The sequence below is a fragment of the Chamaea fasciata genome, unplaced genomic scaffold, assembly GCF_029207755.1.
Source record: "Chamaea fasciata isolate MVZ Bird 193981 ecotype frontalis unplaced genomic scaffold, bChaFas1.0.hap1 SCAF_1048, whole genome shotgun sequence".
Lineage (NCBI taxonomy): Eukaryota > Metazoa > Chordata > Aves > Passeriformes > Sylviidae > Chamaea > Chamaea fasciata.
Window position 1 is genome coordinate 9,259 of NW_027095133.1, and position 21,179 is coordinate 30,437.

Sequence of the window (21,179 nt, forward strand, 5' to 3'; positions counted from 1 at the left end):
TGTCCCCAACCCCCCCGATGTCCCCGATGTCCCCGATGTCCCCGATGTCCCCAACCCCCCCAATGTCCCCGATGTCCCCAACCCCCCCAATGTCCCCAACCCCCCCGATGTCCCCGATGTCCCCGATGTCCCCGATGTCCCCAATCCCCCCGATGTCCCCAATCCCCCCCGATGTCCCCAATGTCCCCGATGTCCCCAATGTCCCCGATGTCCCCAATCCCCCCCGATGTCCCCAATGTCCCCGATGTCCCAAATGTCCCCGATGTCCCCAATCCCCCCAATGTCCCCAATCCCCCCCAATGTCCCCGATGTCCCCAACCCCCCCGATGTCCCCAACCCCCCCGATGTCCCCAACCCCCCCCGATGTCCCCGATGTCCCCGATGTCCCCAATGTCCCCAATCCCCCCCGATGTCCCCGATGTCCCCGATGTCCCCGATGTCCCCGATGTCCCCAATGTCCCCGATGTCCCCAACCCCCCCAATGTCCCCAACCCCCCCCCGATGTCCCCGATGTCCCCCCTGGCCGTCCCCGATGTCATGAGGCTCAGGCGGCTCTGGGGGGGGGAGGGGGGGTTTATTTCGGGGGGGCTTTTATGGCTTTGGGGACCCCCCCGGCCCCACACGGACACACAGCGGGGGGGGGAGGGGACACACGGGGACACGGGGGGGGGGGGACACTGAGGTTTGGGGGGTCCCCGGGGCCCTTTGGGGACAAACAAACACCGGGGGGGGCTCGGGGGGGGGGACACACACACACACGGGGGGGGAGGGGTGACAAAACTGGGGTCCCTTTTTTTGGGGGGGGGGGGTGGGGTGGGGACAACCCCGGGGTCCCTTTTTGGGGTCCCATTTTTTTTGGGGGGGGGGGAGGGGACACCCCTCGCTCCTTTTCGGGGTCCCCCTCCCCCCCCACGACGAACACGTGACACACACGGGGGGAGGGGGGGGGGTTTGGGGGGAGCCCCTTTGTTTTGGGGGGGGGGGAGGGGGTGGGGGAATCCCCCCAAAATCCGAACTCGGGGGGGGGGAATCCCCTCCCCTCCCCCCCTCCCCCGGGTTTGGGGGTTCACAGTGGGGGGGGGGCGCGGCCCCCCCGTGTCTCGGGGGCCGGGGGGGGGGCCCGGGGGGGGCCCGGGGGGGGCCCCATGGCTTCGGGCCCCGACGGCCCCGAGGGCGGCACCTGCGGGAGAGAGCGGGCGCTGGAAACCGCTGGGGACCGGTATGGACCGGTATGGACCGGTATGGACCGGTATGGACCGGTATGGAATGGTATGGACCAGTATGGAACGGTATGGACCAGTATGGACCGGTATGGACCGGTATGGACCGGTATGGAATGGTATGGACCGGTATGGAATGGTATGGACCGGTATGGAACGGTATGGAACGGTATGGACCAGTATGGACCGGTATGGAATGGTATGGACCGGTATGGAATGGTATGGACCAGTATGGAACGGTATGGAATGGTATGGACCGGTATGGACCGGTATGGAATGGTATGGACCGGTATGGAATGGTATGGACCGGTATGGACCGGTATGGACCGGTATGGACCGGTATGGAATGGTATGGACCAGTATGGAACGGTATGGACCAGTATGGAACGGTATGGACCAGTATGGAACGGTATGGACCAATATGGACCGGTATGGACCGGTATGGAACGGTATGGACCGGTATGGACCAGTATGGACCGGTATGGACCGGTATGGACCGGTATGGACCAGTATGGACCAGTATGGACCGGTATGGACCAGTATGGAACGGTATGGACCGGTATGGACCGGTATGGACCGGTATGGACCGGTATGGACCGGTATGGAACGGTATGGACCGGTATGGACCGGTATGGACCGGTATGGAATGGTATGGACCAGTATGGAACGGTATGGACCAGTATGGACCGGTATGGACCGGTATGGACCGGTATGGAATGGTATGGACCGGTATGGAATGGTATGGACCGGTATGGAACGGTATGGAACGGTATGGACCAGTATGGAACGGTATGGACCAGTATGGACCGGTATGGAATGGTATGGACCGGTATGGAATGGTATGGACCAGTATGGAACGGTATGGAATGGTATGGACCGGTATGGACCGGTATGGAATGGTATGGACCGGTATGGAATGGTATGGACCGGTATGGACCGGTATGGACCGGTATGGAATGGTATGGACCAGTATGGAACGGTATGGACCAGTATGGAACGGTATGGACCAATATGGACCGGTATGGACCGGTATGGAACGGTATGGACCGGTATGGACCGGTATGGACCAGTATGGACCAGTATGGAACGGTATGGACCGGTATGGACCGGTATGGACCGGTATGGACCGGTATGGAACGGTATGGACCGGTATGGACCGGTATGGACCGGTATGGACCGGTATGGAATGGTATGGACCAGTATGGACCGGTATGGACCAGTATGGAACGGTATGGACCAATATGGACCGGTATGGACCAGTATGGACCAGTATGGAACGGTATGGACCAGTATGGACCGGTATGGAACGGTATGGACCGGTATGGACCGGTATGGACCAGTATGGACCAATATGGACCGGTATGGACCAGTATGGAACAGTATGGAATGGTATGGACTGGTATGGTGGACCACTGTAAACCAGCATGGAACGGTATGGACCAGTATAAACCAGTACTGCACAGTACGGGTCAGGGTCTGGACCAGTATAAACCAGTATAAACCAGTACTGCACAGTATGGACCAGTATAAACCAGTACTGCACAGTACGGGTCAGGGTCTGGACCAGTATAAACCAGTATAAACCAGTACTGCACAGTATGGACCAGTATAAACCAGTACTGCACAGTACGGGTCAGGGTCTGGACCAGTATAAACCAGTATGGAATGGTATAAACCAGTATAAACCAGTACTGCACAGTATGGACCAGTATAAACCAATATAAACCAGTACTGCACAGTATAAACCAGTATGAACCAGTATAACCAGTACTGCGCAGTATGGACCAGTATAAACCAGTATAAACCAGTACTGCGCGGTATGGACCAGTATAAGCCAGTACAGAGCAGTATGGGTCACTATGGACCCGTATAAACCAGTACAGACCAGTATAAACCAGCACAGACCAGTATGGACTGGGCACTCCCAGTATGGACCAGGGAGTTCCCAGTATGGAAACGGGAACTCCCAGTTCCTTCCCAGTCCATCCCAGTCCCTCCCAGTCTCCCCCAGTTCCCTCCCAGTTCCCTCCCAGTCCCTCCCAGTATATCCCAGTTCCCTCCCAGTCGCTCCCAGTCCATCCCAGTCCCTCCCAGTCCATCCCAGTTCCCTCCCAGTCCCTCCCAGTATATCCCAGTTCCCTCCCAGTCGCTCCCAGTCCATCCCAGTCCCTCCCAGTCCATCCCAGTTCCCTCCCAGTCTCCCCCAGTCCCTCCCAGTCCCTCCCAGTCCCTCCCAGTGCGGCGCTCACACTCAGTGGGGGCCCAGCGGCTCCCCCAGGGCGGGTTTGTCCCGCGGTGTCCCCTTGGTCAGAGCCTTCTCCTGGGGACACACGGACAGCGATGGACACACGGACACACGGACAGCGACGGACACACGGACACATGGACACACGGACAGCGATGGACACACGGACACACGGACACACGGACAGCGACGGACACACGGACACACGGACACACGGACATAAGGACAGGGACACGCGGACAGTGATGGACACACGGACACACGGACACACGGACACACGGACAGCGACGGACACACGGACATAAGGACAGGGACACGTGGACAGTGATGGACACACGGACACACGGACACATGGACACACGGACACACGGACACACGGACAGCGACGGACACACGGACACACGGACAGCGATGGACACACGGACACACGGACAGCGACGGACACACGGACACATGGACACACGGACACACGGACATAAGGACAGGGACACACGGACACACGGACACACGGACAGGGACACACGGACAGTGATGGACACACGGACACACGGGCAGCAATGGACACGGACACACGGACACAGGGACAGCGACGGACACACAGACACACGGACAACGATGGACACACGGACACACGGACACAGGGACAGTGATGGACATGGACACATGGACACACGGACACACGGACAGCGACGGATACACGGACACAGGGACACACGGACAGCGATGGACACACGGACAGAAGGACAGCGATGGACACACGGACACACGGACAGCGATGGACACACAGACAGAAGGACAGTGATGGACACACGGACACACGGACAGCGATGGACACACGGACACAGGGACAGTGATGGACACACGGACACACGGACAGCGATGGACACACGGACACATGGACACAGGGACACACGGACAGTGATGGACACACGGACACACGGACACATGGACAGCGATGGACACACGGACACATGGACACAGGGACACACGGACACATGGACAGCGATGGACACACGGACAGCGATGGACACACGGACACATGGACAGTGATGGACACACGGACACACAGACACAGGGACAGCGATGGACACACGGACAGCGATGGACACACGGACACATGGACACAGGGACACACGGACAGTGATGGACACATGGACACACGGACACATGGACAGCGATGGACACACGGACACATGGACACAGGGACACACGGACACACGGACAGCGATGGACACACGGACAGCGATGGACACACGGACACATGGACACAGGGACACACGGACAGGGACAGCAACAGGGACACACGGACACAGGGACAGGGACAGACAGACAGCAACAGGGACAGGGACAGATGGACACAGGGACAGAGGGACACAGGGACAGGGATGGACAGAGCGACAGGGACAGACGGACAGGGATGGACAAACGGACACAGGACAGACGGACACAGGGACAGGGACAGATGGACTTGGGCAGAGGGACAGACAGAGGCAGGGATGGAGGGATGGACAGACGGACAGACGGGCACAGGGACAGATGGACACAGGGACAGGGATGGACGAAGAGAGAGGGACAGGGATGGGGACAGGGGGACAGAGGGACAGGCAGACAGAGGGATGGACAGACAGAGGGACAGACGGACACAGGGACACAGGGACAGGACACGGGACACAGTCAGCGATCCCGAGCTCCCCTTTGGCTCCCGGGGGTCCCCTATGGGATCTGGGGGTCCCTATGGATCCTGTGGGGTTTTGGGGGTCCCGGGGTGTTCTGGGGGGCCCCTATAGAACCTGTGGGGTCCCCTATGGGATTCGGGGGTCCCTATGGGATCTGGGGGTCCCTATGGATTCCTGTGGGGTTTTTGGGGGTCCCGGGGTGTTCTGGGGGGTCCCTGTAGATTCTGTGGGGTCCCCTATGGGATCTGGGAGTCCCTATGGATCCTGTGGGGTTTTTGGGGGTCCCGGGGTGTTCTGGGGGGCCCCTATAGAACCTGTGGGGTCCCCTATGGGATCTGGGGGTCCCTATGGGATCTGGGGGTCCCTATGGAATCCTGTGGGGTTTTTGGGGTCCCTGTGGGGGTTTTGGGGGTCCCGGTGGGGTTTTTGGGGGTCCCGGTGGGGTTTTTTTGGGGTCCCTGTGGGGTTTTTGGGGGTCCCGGTGGGGTTTTTGGGGGTCCCGGTGGGGTTTTTGGGGGTCCCCGGGGGATTTTGGGGGTCTCTGACCTCCACCAGGGTGTGCCAGTGCTCGATGGGTTTGGGGGCGTCCTGTGGGGTCCTTATGGGGTTTTGGGGGGTTCCCTATGGATCCTGTGGGTTTTTTGGGGGTCCCTATGGTTCCTGTGGAGTTTTTGGGGGTCCCTGTGGGGTTTTTGGGGTCCCGGTGGGGTTTTTGGGGGTCCCTGTGGGGTTTTTGGGGGTCCCGGTGGGGTTTTTGGGGTCCCGGTGGGGTTTTTGGAGGTCCCGGTGGGGTTTTTGGGGTCCCGGTGGGGTTTCTGGGGTCCCGGTGGAGTTTTTGGGGGTCCCGGTGGGGTTTTTTTGGGGTCCCGGTGGGGTTTTTGGGGGTCCCGGTGGGGTTTTTGGGGGTCCCTGTGGGGTTTTTGGGGGTCCCGGTGGGGTTTTTGGGGGTCCCGGTGGGGTTTTTGGGGGTCCCGGTGGGGTTTTTGGGGGTCCCGGTGGGGTTTTGGGGTCCCGGTGGGGTTTCTGGGGTCCCTGTGGGGTTTTTGGGGGTCCCGGTGGGGTTTTTGGGGGTCCCCGGGGGATTTTGGGGGGTCTCTCTGACCTCCACCAGGGTGTGCCAGTGCTCGATGGGTTTCCGGGGGTTCGCCAACATCTGCGCCCAGTGCTCGCGGCCGGGGCCGTCGGCGTCGCTGCCCACGCGGCACAGCCCGATCACCTCGTTGTGCCCGATGCTGTTTGGGGGGGTCCCCGGGGAGGGGCGGGGGGTCAGGGGGACCCCAAAATACCCAGAATTCACCCCAAAATACCCCCCCCAAAAAAACCCCTGGTTTATAGGATCCCCAAATCCCCCCAAACGACCCCAAATTCCCCCCAAAACACCCCAAAACCCCTCCAAGACCCTCCAAAGGCCCCCCCAGGATCGCCCAGTACAAACCAGTTCAAACCAACGACGGTGACGACGTCGATGTTCTCACGGGGGACGCCAACCAAGGGTTGATGATTCCATTGCTCCGGGATGACCCCAAACGCCCCAAATCCCCCCAAAATCCCCCCAAAATCCCCCCAAAACCTCTTCGGGACCCCCCAGAACTCTCTAAAGCCCTCCCAGTACAAACCAGTTCAAACCGATGGTGACGACGTTGACGTTCTCATGGAGAACATCGACCAAGGGACATCCCATTGCCCTGGGATGACCCCAAACACCCCAAACGCCCCCAAATCCCCCCACAACCCCTTCCAGGACCCCTCAGAGACCCCAAAACACCCCCCAAAACCACCCTGGACACTCCCAGGACCCTCCAGTTTAAACCTGATCAAACCAACAACGGTGACGTGGTGCACGTTCTCATGGAGAACATCGACCAAGGGATGTCCCATTGCTTTGGGATGACCCCAAACGCCCCAAATTCCCCCAAATTCTCTCAAAATCCCCCCAAAATCTGCCCAAAACCTCTTCAGGACCCCTCAGAACTCTCTAAAGCCCTCCCAGTATAGACCAGTTCAACCCGACGACGGTGACAACGTTGACGTTCTCATGGAGAACATCGACCAAGGGACGTCCCATTGCTCCAGGATGACACCAAACACCCCAAATCCCCCCAGACCCCCCCAAATCCCCCCAAAACCTCTTCGGGACCCCCCAGAACTCTCTAAAGCCCTCCCAGTACAAACCAGTTTGACCCAATGATGGTGACGATGTTGACGTTCTCATGGAGAACATCGACCAAGGGACGTCCCATTGCCCTGGGATGACCCCAAACACCCCAAATCCCCCGAAATCCGCCCAAAACCTCTTCAGGACCCCCCAGAACTCTCTAAAGCCCTCCCAGTACAAACCAGTTTGACCCAATGACGGTGACGACGTTGACGTTCTCATGGAGAACATCGACCAAGGGATGTCCCATTGCTCCAGGATGACCCCAAACACCCCAAATCCCCCCCAATTCTCCCCAAATCCCCCCAAAATCTGCCCAAAACCTCTTCAGGACCCCCCAGAACTCTTTAAAGCCCCCCCAGTACAAACCAGTTTGACCCAATGACAGTGACGACGTTGACGTTCTCATGGAGAACATCGACCAAGGGACGTCCCATTGCCCTGGGATGACCCCAAACGCCCCAAATCCCCCCCAAGACCCTCCAAAGTCCCCACAACGACCCCGAACCCCCTTCCCGGCGCCCACCAGTCGTAGTCGACGACGGCGATGGTGAGGCTGACGTGGTGCACGCTCTCGTGGGGGACGTCGAACACCAGCGCCTCGTTGTAGTTGGGGTTCAGGGTGTTCTTCTTGATGGACGTCTTGCGCTTCTTCAGCCGCCGGCCCTCGGCCATCAGCGAGGCCTTGACGTAGGGGTCTGCCAGGGGACGGGCACCCCGTGGCATCCCGCGGCATCCCATAATAGCCCAGGGAGCCCGTGATGACCCACAGGAACCCACGGCACCCCAAAACATCCCATAATGACCCAGAGACCCCAAAATGACCTGTAGAACCCCATGGCATCCCATAATAACCCACAGACGCCATAGTAACCTATAGAACCCCGTGGCATCCCATAATAACCCACAGACGCCATAGTAACCTATAGAACCCCGTGGCATCCCATAATAACCCACAGACCCCATAGTAACCTATAGAACCCCGTGGCATCCCATAATAACCCACAGACGCCATAGTAACCTATAGAACCCCGTGGCATCCCATAATAACCCACAGACCCCATAGTAACCTATAGAACCCCGTGGCATCCCATAATAGCCCACAGACCCCATTGTAACCTATAGAATCCCATGGCATCCCATAATAACCCACAGACGCCATAGTAACCTATAGAACCCCGTGGCATCCCATAATAGCCCACAGACCCCATTGTAACCTATAGAACCCCGTGGCATCCCATAATAACCCACAGACCCCATTGTAACCTATAGAATCCCATGGCATCCCATAATAACCCACAGACCCCATAGTAACCTATAGACCCCATAGCACCCTATAGCACCCCATAGATCCCATAGCACCCTACAGCACCCTACAGCACCCCATAGCACCCCATAGCACCCCATAGAGCCTATAGCACCCCATAGACCCCATAGCACCCTGTAGCACCCCACAGGCCCTATAACACCCCATAGCTCCCTATAGCACCCCATAGACCGTAGAGAGCCTATAACACCCCATAGATCCTATAGCACCCTATAGCACCCCATAGCACCCCATAGCACCCCATAGACCCTATAGCACCCCATAGACCCTATAGCACCCCATAGCACTCTATAGCACCCTATAGACCCCATAGCACCCCACAGGCCCTATAACACCCCAGAGCTCCCTATAGCACCCCATAGGCCCTATAGCATCCCACAGACCCCATAGCACCCTATAGTGCCCCATAGACCCCATAGTACCCCATAAGGGGCCATGGACCTCATAGAACAGCCCATAGGCTGAGAGATCAGATAACACCTGAGCACACCTGTGACACACCCATGGCACACCTGGCACACCTAGGACACACCCGTGACACACCCGTGACACACCTGGGAACACCTGGGACACACCCATGACACACCTGGCACACCTAGGACACACCCGTGACACACCTGTGACACACCTGGCACACCTGTGATACACCTGAGCACACCCATGACACACCTGGGAACACCTGGGCACACCTGGCACACCTGGGACACACCTGGGCACACCTGTGACACACCTGAGACACACCTGTCCCCACCTGAGACACACCTGTCCCCACCTGAGACACACCTGAGCACACCTGTGGCACACCCGAGCACACCTGTGGCACACCTGTCCCCCCCCATGACACACCTGTCCCCACCTGTGACACACCTGAGTAGCCGGTGAGGTCCATGGCGCGCAGGTTGGAGGCGCGGATGACGGTGACCGTGAGGCGCCCGGCCGTGGGCAGGTAACACAGAGAGAAATTCACCTCGCCCAGGTCGGCCTTCTCCTGAGGGGACAGGGGAGCGCAGGTGAGACAGGTGGGGACAGGTGGGACAGGTGAGGACAGGTGGGGACAGGTGGGGACAGATGAGGAGACAGGTGAGGACAGGTGAGACAGGTGGGGACAGGTGGGGACAGGTGGGGACAGGTGGGGACAGGTGAGGACAGGTGAGACAGGTGGGGACAGGTGGGACAGGTGAGGACAGGTGGGGACAGGTGGGGACAGATGAGGAGACAGGTGAGGACAGGTGAGACAGGTGGGGACAGGTGGGGACAGGTGAGGACAGGTGAGGACAGGGACAGGTGAGGGGACAGGTGACACAGGGATACGTGACACAGGTGAGGGACGGGAGCACAGGTGAGGGACAGGTGAGGCAGGTGGGAGAGGTGGGGACAGGTGAAGAGACGGGGACAGGTGAGGACAGGGACTCTTCCTCCTCATGAACTCCCCAGTTTCGGGGTGTCCACTCCTGGATCTCCCTGCAGGTGTCACCTGTGGTCACCATCTCTAGAAGGTTCTCCAGCACCACCTGTCCTCCTCAGAACCACCTGTCCTCCTCACCTGTCCCATGACCTTTCTTTGTGGAGTTTTGGGATCTTTTGGGTTCCCCTTTCTCCACCACGGCTTCCTGAATTTCGGTGTGTCCACTCACCCCGGTGCCCTCCTGGATCTCCCTCCAGGTGTCACCTGTGGTCCCCATCTCTAGAAGGTTCTCCAGAACCACCTGTCCTCCTCACCTGCCCCATGACCTTTCTTTGTGGAGTTTTGGGATCTTTTGGGGTCTTTTTGGGTTCCCCTTTCCCCGCCCAGTTTCGGCGCGTCCACTCCTGGATGTCCCTCCAGGTGTCACGTGTGGTCTCCATCTCTAGAAGGTTCTCCAGAACCACCTGTCCTCCTCAGAACCACCTGTCCTCCTCACCTGCCCCATGACCTTTCTTCGTGGAGTTTTGGGATCTTTTGGGGTCTTTTCGGGTTCCCCTTTCCCCGCCCAGTTTCGGTGCGTCCACTCACCCCGGTGCCCTCCTGGATGTCCCTCCAGGTGTCACCTGTGGTCCACATCTCTAGAAGGTTCTCCAGAACCACCTGTCCTCCTCACCTGCCCCATGACCTTTCTTTGTGGAGTTTTGGGATCTTTTGGGATCTTTTCGGGTTCCCCTTCCTCCCTGCAGTTTCAGGGTGTCCACTCCTGGATCTCCCTCCAGGTGAGCACCTCCAGCAGGTTCTCCAGCACCACCTGTCCTCCTCACCTGCCCCATGACCTTTCTTCGTGGAGTTTTGGGATCTTTTGGGGTCTTTTCGGGTTGCCCTTTCCCCGCCCAGTTTCGGCGCGTCCACTCACCCCGGTGCCCTCCTGGATGTCCCTCCAGATGGCCGCCTCGGGCCGCGCCTCGGCCGCCTCCAGCAGGTTGTCCAGCACCACCTGCCCGATGAGGTCGTGCCGCGAGAAGCGGTCGAAGTCGTAGACACTGAAGTGGAGGCGCCGGGCCGGCAGCTCGGCGAAGGGCACGCCGAAGCTGAACGTCTCGTCCCACTCGGGGTTCAGCGTCCGCCGCAGCACCTTGGTCTGGAACTTCTTCTTGCGGTCGGGCAGCAGGTAGATCTTCACGTAGGGGTCGGAGAAGCCGTTGGAGTCCTTGGCCGGCAGGTCCCGGGCGCGCAGGACGCGCACCAGCAGCTGCTGCGAGCCGTACGAGTAGCGCAGGGACACGTTGAGGCGGCCGCAGGACGGCGACGGGCCGCCGCCCGGACCACCGGCGGGGCCGCCTGCGGCCGCGTCACCCCCCGGGCCGGCGCCGCGGGCGACACCGGCCTCGGCCTCAGCGGCGCCGTAGAGCTCGGGCTGGATCTGGCCCAGGTGAGCCGGGTTCTCCTCGGGGACGGGGGGCAGCGACGAGCTGCGGGTCGGGGGTCGGGGGTCAGGGACCTTCGAGGGTCGGGGATCAGAGACCTTCGAGGGTCAGGGGTTTGGGGTCGGGGTCAGAGATCTTCGAGGGTCAGGGGTCAGGGGTCAGAGACCTTCGAGGGTCGGGGGTCAGGGACCTTCGAGGGTCGGGGGTCAGAGACCTTCGAGGGTCAGGGGTCAGGGGTCAGAGACCTTCGAGGGTCGGGGGTCAGAGACCTTCGAGGGTCGGGGGTCAGGGGTAAAGGGGTTTGGGGTCAGAGACCTTCGAGGGTCAGGGGTCAGGGGTCAGGGGTTTGGGGTCAGAGACCTTCGAGGGTCAGGGGTCAGGGGTCAGGGGTTTGGGGTCAGAGACCTTCGAGGGTCAGGGGTTTGGGGTCAGGGGTTTGGGGTCAGGGGTCAGAGACCTTTGAGGGTCAGGGGTCGGGGGTCAGGGACCTTCGAGGGTCGGGGGTCAGAGATCTTCGAGGGTCAGGGATCAGGGGTCAGGGACCTTCGAGGGCCGGGGGTCAGGGACCTTCGAGGGTCGGGGGTCAGAGACCTTCGAGGGTCAGGGGTTTGGGGTCGGGGGTCAGGGGTCAGAGACCTTCGAGGGTCAGGGGTCAGAGACCTTCGAGGGTCGGGGGTCAGAGACCTTCGAGGGTCAGGGGTCAGGGGTCAAGGACCTTCGAGGGTCGGGGGTCAGAGACCTTCGAGGGTCAGGGGTCAGAGACCTTCGAGGGTCAGGGGTCAGGGGTCAGAGACCTTCGAGGGTCAGGGGTCAGAGACCTTCGAGGGTCGGGGGTCAGAGACCTTCGAGGGTCAGGGGTCAGAGACCTTCGAGGGTCGGGGGTCAGAGACCTTCGAGGGTCGGGGGTCAGAGACCTTCGAGGGTCAGGGATCAGGGGTCAGGGACCTTCGAGGGTCAGGGGTCAAGGGTCAGGGATTTGGGGTCAGGGACCTTCGAGGGTCAGGGGTCAGGGGTCAGGGATTTGGGGTCAGAGACCTTCGAGGGTCGGGGGTCAGAGACCTTCGAGGGTCAGGGGTCAGGGGTCAGAGACCTTCGAGGGTCAGGGGTCAGAGACCTTCGAGGGTCAGGGGTCAGAGACCTTCGAGGGTCAGGGGTCAGGGGTCAGAGACCTTCGAGGGTCAGGGATCAGGGGTCAGGGACCTTCAAGGGTCAGGGATCAGAGACCTTCGAGGGTCAGGGGTCAGGGGTCGGGGACCTTCAAGGGTCAGGGATCAGAGACCTTCGAGGGTCAGGGGTCAAGGGTCAGGGATTTGGGGTCAGAGACCTTCAAGGGTCAGGGGTCAGGGGTCAGGGATTTGGGGTCAGAGACCTTCAAGGGTCAGGGGTCAGGGGTCAGGGGTTTGGGGTCAGAGACCTTCGAGGGTCAGGGGTCAGGGACCTTCGAGGGTCAGGGGTCAGAGACCTTCGAGGGTCAGGGGTCAGGGGTCAGAGACCTTCGAGGGCCGGGGGTCAGAGACCTTCGAGGGTCAGGGGTCAGGGGTCAGAGACCTTCGAGGGTCAGGGGTCAGGGGTCAGAGACCTTCGAGGGCCGGGGGTCAGAGACCTTCGAGGGTCGGGGGTTTGGGGTCGGGGTCAGGGGTCAGAGACATTCGAGGGTCAGGGGTTTGGGGTCAGAGACCTTCAAGGGTCAGGGGTCAGGGATGGGTTTGGGGTCAGGGGTCAGAGACCTTCGAGGCTCAGGGGTTTGGGGTCAGGGATGGGTTTGGGGTCAGGGGTTTGGGGTTAGGGACAGGTTTGGGGTGGGGGATTTTGAGTGTTTGGGGTGTTTGGGGAGGATTTGGGGTTGGGGGGGTTTGGGGTCAGGGGTTTGGGGTCAGGGGTGGTCCGGGGTGAGGGATTTGGGGTTCGGAATGGTTTTGGGGTGGAGGATTTGGGGGATTTGGGGTTAGAAACGATTTTGGGGTGAAGAATTTGGGGTTTGGGATGGTCTTGGGGTGAGGGGTTTGGGGTTAGAGACCCTTTGGGATGAAGGATTTGGGGGATTCGGGGGATTTGGGGCATTTGGGGCATTTGGGGCATTTGGGGCATTTGGGGCATTTGGGGCATTTGGGGCATTTGGGGTTAGGGCCGGTTTTGGGGTCGGGGGACTTGAGGAGTTTTGGAGATTTCGGGGGGAATTTTGGGGCATTTGGGGTTGGACACTCCCCCGCTTCCCACTCCCCCTCCTCTCCCTGTCCCCCCTCCCCACGTCCCCAAATGTCCCCGTCCCCAAATGTCCCCAAATCTGCCCCCCCAATCCCCTCTGACCCCAAATCTCCACCCCAGATCTCCAGCCTCAAATGTCCCCAAATGTCCCCAAATGACCCCAAATGTCCCCAAAATCCCCAAATGATCCCAAATGTCCCCAAATGTCCCCAAATGTCCCCCCAAAATGTCCCTAAATGTCCCCAAATCTGCCCCCCCAATCCCTTCTGACCCCAAACCTCCACCCCAGATCTCCTCCAGCCCCAAATGTCCCCAAATGCCCCAAAATGTCCCCAAAAATCCCCAAATGATCCCAAATGCCCCAAATGTCCTCAAATGTCCCCAAATGTCCCCAAATGCCCCAAAATGTCCTCAAATGACCCCAAATGTCCCCAAAAATCCCCAAATGATCCCAAATGCCCCCAAATGTCCTCAAATGTCCCCAAATGTCCCCAAATGCCCCCCAAAATCCCCAAATGATCCCAAATGCCCCCAAATGTCCTCAAATGTCCCCAAATGTCCCCAAATGCCCCCAAATGTCCCCAAAAATCCCCAAATGATCCCAAATGCCCCCAAATGTCCTCAAATGTCCCCAAATGTCCCCAAATGATCCCAAATGCCCCCAAATGTCCCCAAATGCCCCCAAATGTCCCCAAATGCCCCCCAAAATCCCCAAATGATCCCAAATGCCCCCAAATGTCCCCAAATGCCCCCAAATGTCCCCAAAAATCCCCAAATGATCCCAAATGCCCCAAATGTCCCCAAATGTCCCCAAATGTCCCCAAATGCCCCCCAAAATCCCCAAATGATCCCAAATGCCCCCAAATGTCCCCAAATGCCCCCCAAAATCCCCAAATGATCCCAAATGCCCCCAAATGTCCTCAAATGTCCCCAAATGCCCCCAAATGATCCCAAATGTCCTCAAATGTCCCCAAATGTCCCCAAATGCCCCCAAATGATCCCAAATGTCCTCAAATGTCCCCAAATGTCCCCAAATGCCCCCCAAAATCCCCAAATGATCCCAAATGCCCCCAAATGTCCCCAAATGTCCCCAAATGTCCCCAAAATCCCCAAATGATCCCAAATGCCCCCAAATGTCCCCAAATGTCCCCAAATGCCCCCCAAAATCCCCAAATGATCCCAAATGCCCCCAAATGTCCCCAAATGTTCCCAAATGCCCCAAAATGTCCTCAAATGACCCCAAATGTCCCCAAAAATCCCCAAATGATCCCAAATGCCCTCAAATGTCCCCAAATGTCCCCAAATGTCCCCAAATGCCCCCAAAATCCCCAAATGATCCCAAATGTCCCCAAATGACCCCAATTGTCCCCCCCCAAAATGTCCCCAAATGTCCCCATTGTCCCCCAACCCCCCCAATGTCCCCCTGTCCCCCCCCCAACACCCCACCCCCCTCCCCCCGTCTCCCCCCCCCCTTACCTGCCGCCCATCCCCCCCCCCAGCGGCAGCGAGGGGGCTCCGGGCAGGCCCCCCGCCCCTCCCCCTCCCCCGGGGTCCCCCCCAAACTCAGGGGGGGCGGGCAGGGGGGGGAGGGGCAGGGGGGTCCCCGGCCCGCCGGGGGGGGGAGGGGCGGGCCCCATGTCCAGGTAGCAGCGCTCGGGGGGCGGCTCGGGGGGCTCGGCCGGGGGGTCCCCGCCGGGCTGGGGGGGCTCCTTCCGCGGAGGGACCCCCCCGGGCCCGCCCTTGTGCCGCCAGGGCAGCCAGCAGAGCTTCCAGGAGACGAAGAGCGACACGCCCAGCAGCACCAGGCCGCAGAAGGTGACGATGACCGACAGCAGGCTGACCGACACCTCTGCGGGGACAGGTGAGGGCACCGGGGGTCACGGCGAGCGCAGGGAGAGGCCGCAAAAATCCGCCCGAAAATACCCAAAATCCGCCCGAAATTACACAAAATCCACCCGAAATTACACAAAAACCGCCCAAAACCACCGACACCTCTGCGGGGACAGGTGAGGGCACCGGGGGTCACCGCGAGCGCAGGGAGAGTCCGCAAAAATCCGCCCGAAAATACCCAAAATCCGCCCGAAATTACACAAAATCCGCCCAAAACCACCGACACCTCTGCGGGGACAGGTGAGGGCACCGGGGGTCACGGCGAGCGCAGGGAGAGGCCGCAAAAATCCGCAAAAATCCGCCCGAAATCCGCCCGAAAATACCCAAAAGCTGCCCGAAATTACACAAAAACCACCCGAAATTACACAAAATCCGCCCAAAACCACCGACACCTCTGCGGGGACAGGTGAGGGCACCGGGGGTCACCGCGAGCGCAGGGAGAGTCCGCAAAAATCCGCAAAAATCCGCCCGAAATCCGCCCGAAAATACCCAAAATCCGCTCGAAGTTACACAAAAACCACCCGAAATTACACAAAATCCGCCCAAAACCACCGACACCTCTGCGGGGACAGGTGAGGGCACCGGGGGTCACGGCGAGCGCAGGGAGAGGCCGCAAAAATCCGCAAAAATCCGCCCGAAAATACCCAAAATCCGCCCGAAATGACCCGAAATCCACCCGAAAATACACAAAAACCGCCCAAAACCACCGACACCTCTGCGGGGACAGGTGAGGGCACCGGGGGTCACGGCGAGCGCAGGGAGAGTCCGCAAAAATCCGCAAAAATCCGCCCGAAATCCGCCCGAAAATACCCAAAATCCGCTCGAAGTTACACAAAAACCACCCGAAATTACACAAAATCCGCCCAAAACCACCGACACCTCTGCGGGGACAGGTGAGGGCACCGGGGGTCACGGCGAGCGCAGGGAGAGTCCGCAAAAATCCGCAAAAATCCGCCCGAAATCCGCCCGAAAATACCCAAAATCCGCTCGAAGTTACACAAAAACCACCCGAAATTACACAAAATCCGCCCAAAACCACCGACACCTCTGCGGGGACAGGTGAGGGCACCGGGGGTCACGGCGAGCGCAGGGAGAGTCCGCAAAAATCCGCAAAAATCCGCCCGAAATCCGCCCGAAAATACCCAAAAGCTGCCCGAAATTACACAAAAACCACCCGAAATTACACAAAATCCGCCCAAAACCACCGACACCTCTGCGGGGACAGGTGAGGGCACCGGGGGTCACCGCGAGCGCAGGGAGAGTCCGCAAAAATCCGCAAAAATCCGCAAAAATCCGCAAAAATCCGCCCGAAAATACCCAAAATCTGCCCGAAATGACCCGAAAACCACACGAAATTACACAAAATCCACCCGAAATTACACAAAATCCACCCAAAACCACCGACACCTCTGCGGGGACAGGTGAGGGCACCGGGGGTCACGGCGAGCGCAGGGAGAGGCCGCAAAAATCCGCAAAAATCCGCCCGAAAATACCCAAAATCCGCCCGAAATGACCCGAAATCCACCCGAAAATACACAAAAACCGCCCAAAACCACCGACACCTCTGCGGGGACAGGTGAGGGCACCGGGGGTCACCGCGAGCGCAGGGAGAGTCCGCAAAAATCCGCAAAAATCCGCCCGAAATCCGCCCGAAAATACCCAAAATCCGCTCGAAGTTACACAAAAACCACCCGAAATTACACAAAATCCGCCCAAAACCACCGACACCTCTGCGGGGACAGGTGAGGGCACCGGGGGTCATGGCGAGCGCAGGGAGAGTCCGCAAAAATCCGCAAAAATCCGCCCGAAAATACCCAAAATCTGCCCGAAATTACACAAAAACCACCCGAAATTACACAAAAACCGCCCAAAACCACCGACACCTCTGTGGGGACAGGTGAGGGCACCGGGGATCACCGCGAGCGCAGGGAGAGTCCGCAAAAATCCGCAAAAATCCGCAAAAATCCGCCCGAAATCCGCCCGAAAATACCCAAAATCTGCCCGAAATTACACAAAATCCACCCGAAATTACACAGAAACCACCCGAAACCACCGACACCTCTGCGGGGACAGGTGAGGGCACCGGGGGTCACGGCGAGCGCAGGGAGAGTCCGCAAAAATCCGCAAAAATCCGCCCGAAATCCGCCCGAAAATACCCAAAATCTGCCCGAAATTACACAAAAACCACCCGAAAATACCCAAAATCTGCCCGAAATGACCCGAAATCCACCCAAAATTACACAAAAACCACCAGAAATTACACAAAATCCACCCGAAATTACACAAAAACCACCCAAAACCACCGACACCTCTGCGGGGACAGGTGAGGGCACCGGGGGTCACGGCGAGCGCAGGGAGAGGCCGCAAAAATCCGCAAAAATCCGCCCGAAATCCGCCCGAAAATACCCAAAATCTGCCCGAAATTACCCGAAATCCACCCAAAATTACCCGGAATTCACAGAAATCCACCCAAAATTCACCCCAAAACACCGACACCTCTGCGGGGACAGGTGAGGTCACCTGGGGTTACCCCGATTCCACAAAAAATCCACACAGAATCCATAGAAATCCACCCAAAAGTCACAGAAATCCACCCAAAATTTATCCAAGGTGTGCCCAGGTGTGTCATACCCGTCCCCAGGTGTGTCATACCTGTCCCCAGGTGTGTCCAGGTGTGTCCAGGTGTCCCCAGGTGTGCCCAGGTGTGTCATACCCGTCCCCAGGTGTGTCATACCCGTCCCCAGGTGTGTCCAGGTGTGTCCAGGTGTCCCCAGGTGTGCCCAGGTGTGTCATACCCGTCCCCAGGTGTGTCATACCTGTCCCCAGGTGTGTCCAGGTGTGTCCAGGTGTGCCCAGGTGTGCCCAGGTGTGTCATACCTGTCCCCAGGTGTGTCCAGGTGTGCCCAGGTGTGCCCAGGTGTGCCCAGGTGTGTCATACCTGTCCCCAGGTGTGTCATACCCATCCCTGGGTGTGTCATACCTGTCCCCAGGTGTGTCATACCCATCCTTGGGTGTGTCATACCTGTCCCCAGGTGTGTCATACCTGTCCCCAGGTGTGCCCAGGTGTGCCCAGGTGCGCCCAGGTGTGCCGTACCTGTGTCGGCAGGCCGGGGGTGCCCGCGGTGCCGCAGCAGGTCGGTGAACTCCAGGCAGCGGGTGTGTCATACCCGTCCCCAGGTGTGTCATACCTGTCCCCAGGTGTGCCCAGGTGTGCCCAGGTGCGCCCAGGTGCGCCCAGGTGTGCCGTACCTGTGTCGGCAGGCCGGGGGTGCCCGCGGTGCCGCAGCAGGTCGGTGAACTCCAGGCACCGGGTGTGTCATACCTGTCCCCAGGTGTGCCCAGGTGTCCCCAGGTGTGCCCAGGTGTGTCATACCTGTCCCCAGGTGTGTCATACCTGTCCCCAGGTGTGCTGTACCTGTCCCCAGGTGTGCCCAGGTGTCCCCAGGTGTGCCCAGGTGTGCCCAGGTGTGTCATACCTGTCCCCAGGTGTGTCCAGGTGTCCCCAGGTGTGCCCAGGTGTGCCCAGGTGTGTCATACCTGTCCCCAGGTGTGTCCAGGTGTCCCCAGGTGTGCCCAGGTGTGCCCAGGTGTGTCATACCTGTCCCCAGGTGTGTCATACCTATCCCTGGGTGTGTCATACCTGTCCCCAGGTGTGCTGTACCTGTCCCCAGGTGTGCCCAGGTGTGTCATACCTGTCCCCAGGTGTGCTGTACCTGTCCCCAGGTGTGCCCAGGTGTGCCCAGGTGTGCCCAGGTGTGTCATACCTGTCCCCAGGTGTGTCATACCCATCCCTGGGTGTGTCATACCTGTCCCCAGGTGTGTCATACCTGTCCCCAGGTGTGCTGTACCTGTCCCCAGGTGTGCCCAGGTGTGCCCAGGTGCGCCCAGGTGTGCCGTACCTGTGTCGGCAGGCCGGGGGTGCCCGCGGTGCCGCAGCAGGTCGGTGAACTCCAGGCAGCGGGCGTGGGGCGGGCGGGGCGCGGGGGGCGAAGCAGAGCTCGTGCACCAGGCGCAGGGCGCTGCGGCAAACGTCCTCCTCGTAATCCCCGGACATGGCCTGGGAAAAAAAAAAGGGGGAAAAAACGGGAAAATTGGGAAAAAAAAAAAACACGGGAAAAATGAGATTTTTGGGATGCCCGGATATCCTGAAAAAACGGGGGGAAAAGATGGAAAATTGGGGGAAATATGGATAAAAATACAGAGTGTAAGATTGGGATAAACGTCTTCCTTGTAGTCCCAGGACATGACCTGGGAAATGGGGGAAAAACAGGGGAAAATGGGGAAAAAACACGGGAAAAATGAGATTTTTGGGATGCCCGGATATCCTGAAAAAAATGGGGGGAAAATATGGAAATTTGGGGAAAAATGGATAAAAAACAGATAAAAATACAGGGTGTAAATGTCCTTCTTATAGTTCCCAGACGTGGCCTGAAAATGGGGGAAAAAACGGGAAAATTGGGAAAAAAAGGGAAAAAAAAAGGGGAAAAAAGGGGAAAAATGAGACTTTTGGGATGCCCGGATATCCTGAAAAAATGGGGGGAAAAGATGGAAATTTGGGGAAAAATGGATAAAAAACAGATAAAAATACAGGGTGTAAATGTCCTTCTCATAGTTCCCAGACGTGGCCTGAAAATGGGGGAAAAAAACGGGAAAATTGGGAAAAAAAGAGAAAAAAAAATGGGGAAAAAAAGGGAAAAAAATGGGGGAAAAAAGGGGAAAATGAGATTTTTGGGATGCCCGGATATCCTGAAAAAAACGTGAGGGGAAATATGGAAATTTGGGGGGGGAAATGGATAAAAAACTATGGGGAAAATTACCTCCCCGTAGTCCCCGGCCGTGGCGTAAAAATGGGGGAAAATGTGGAAAAAACGGGGGGAAAATGGGGGAAAAAAGAGAAAAATGGGGAAAAAGCATTGGGAAAATGCACTGTTTGCGATTCCTGGATATCCCCAAAAATGGGGGAAAACTGGTAAAAATATGGATAAAAAATGGGAAAAATATGGATAAAAATATGGATAAAATATGGATAAAATATGGATAAAAATGGGTAAAATATGGATAAAAATGGATAAAATATGGATAAAAATGGGTAAAATATGGATAAAAATATGGATAAAAAATGGGTAAAATATGGATAAAAATATGGATAAAAATGGATAAAAAATGGATAAAACATGGATAAAAATATGGATAAAATATGAACAAAACTATGGATAAAACACGGATAAAAACATGGATAAAACATGGATAAAATATGGATAAAGCATGGATAAAATATGGATAAAATATGGATAAAATATGGATAAAAATGGGTAAAATATGGATAAAAATATGGATAAAGTATGGATAAAACATGGATGAAATATGGATAAAACATGGATGAAATATAGATAAAACATGGATAAAAACATGGATAAAACATGGATAAAAACATGGATAAAACATGAATAAAAATATGGATAAAATATGAACAAAAATATGGATAAAACATGGAAAACATATGAATTAAAATATGGGTAAAACATGGATAAAATACGGATAAATCATGGATAAAAATATGGATAAAGCATGGATAAAACATGGATAAAACATGGATAAACCACGGGCACAAACACGTGCAATAAACATT

The 21,179-nt window shown here is 57.6% G+C and overlaps 1 protein-coding gene across 1 annotated transcript; it reads right to left on the reverse strand.

Moving 5' to 3' along the window:
- Positions 1–676: 676 nt before the first annotated feature.
- On the reverse strand, positions 677–19,723 carry LOC136284521 (synaptotagmin-3-like). The gene is given in 9 exon segments (XM_066174866.1): positions 677–1,180; positions 3,470–3,540; positions 6,244–6,373; positions 7,823–7,994; positions 9,491–9,611; positions 10,945–11,500; positions 15,137–15,509; positions 19,450–19,540; positions 19,542–19,723. Coding segments are annotated over 8 exon segments (1,575 nt in total). The 5' UTR covers positions 19,605–19,723; the 3' UTR covers positions 677–1,180; positions 3,470–3,471.
- Positions 19,724–21,179: the final 1,456 nt, after the last annotated feature.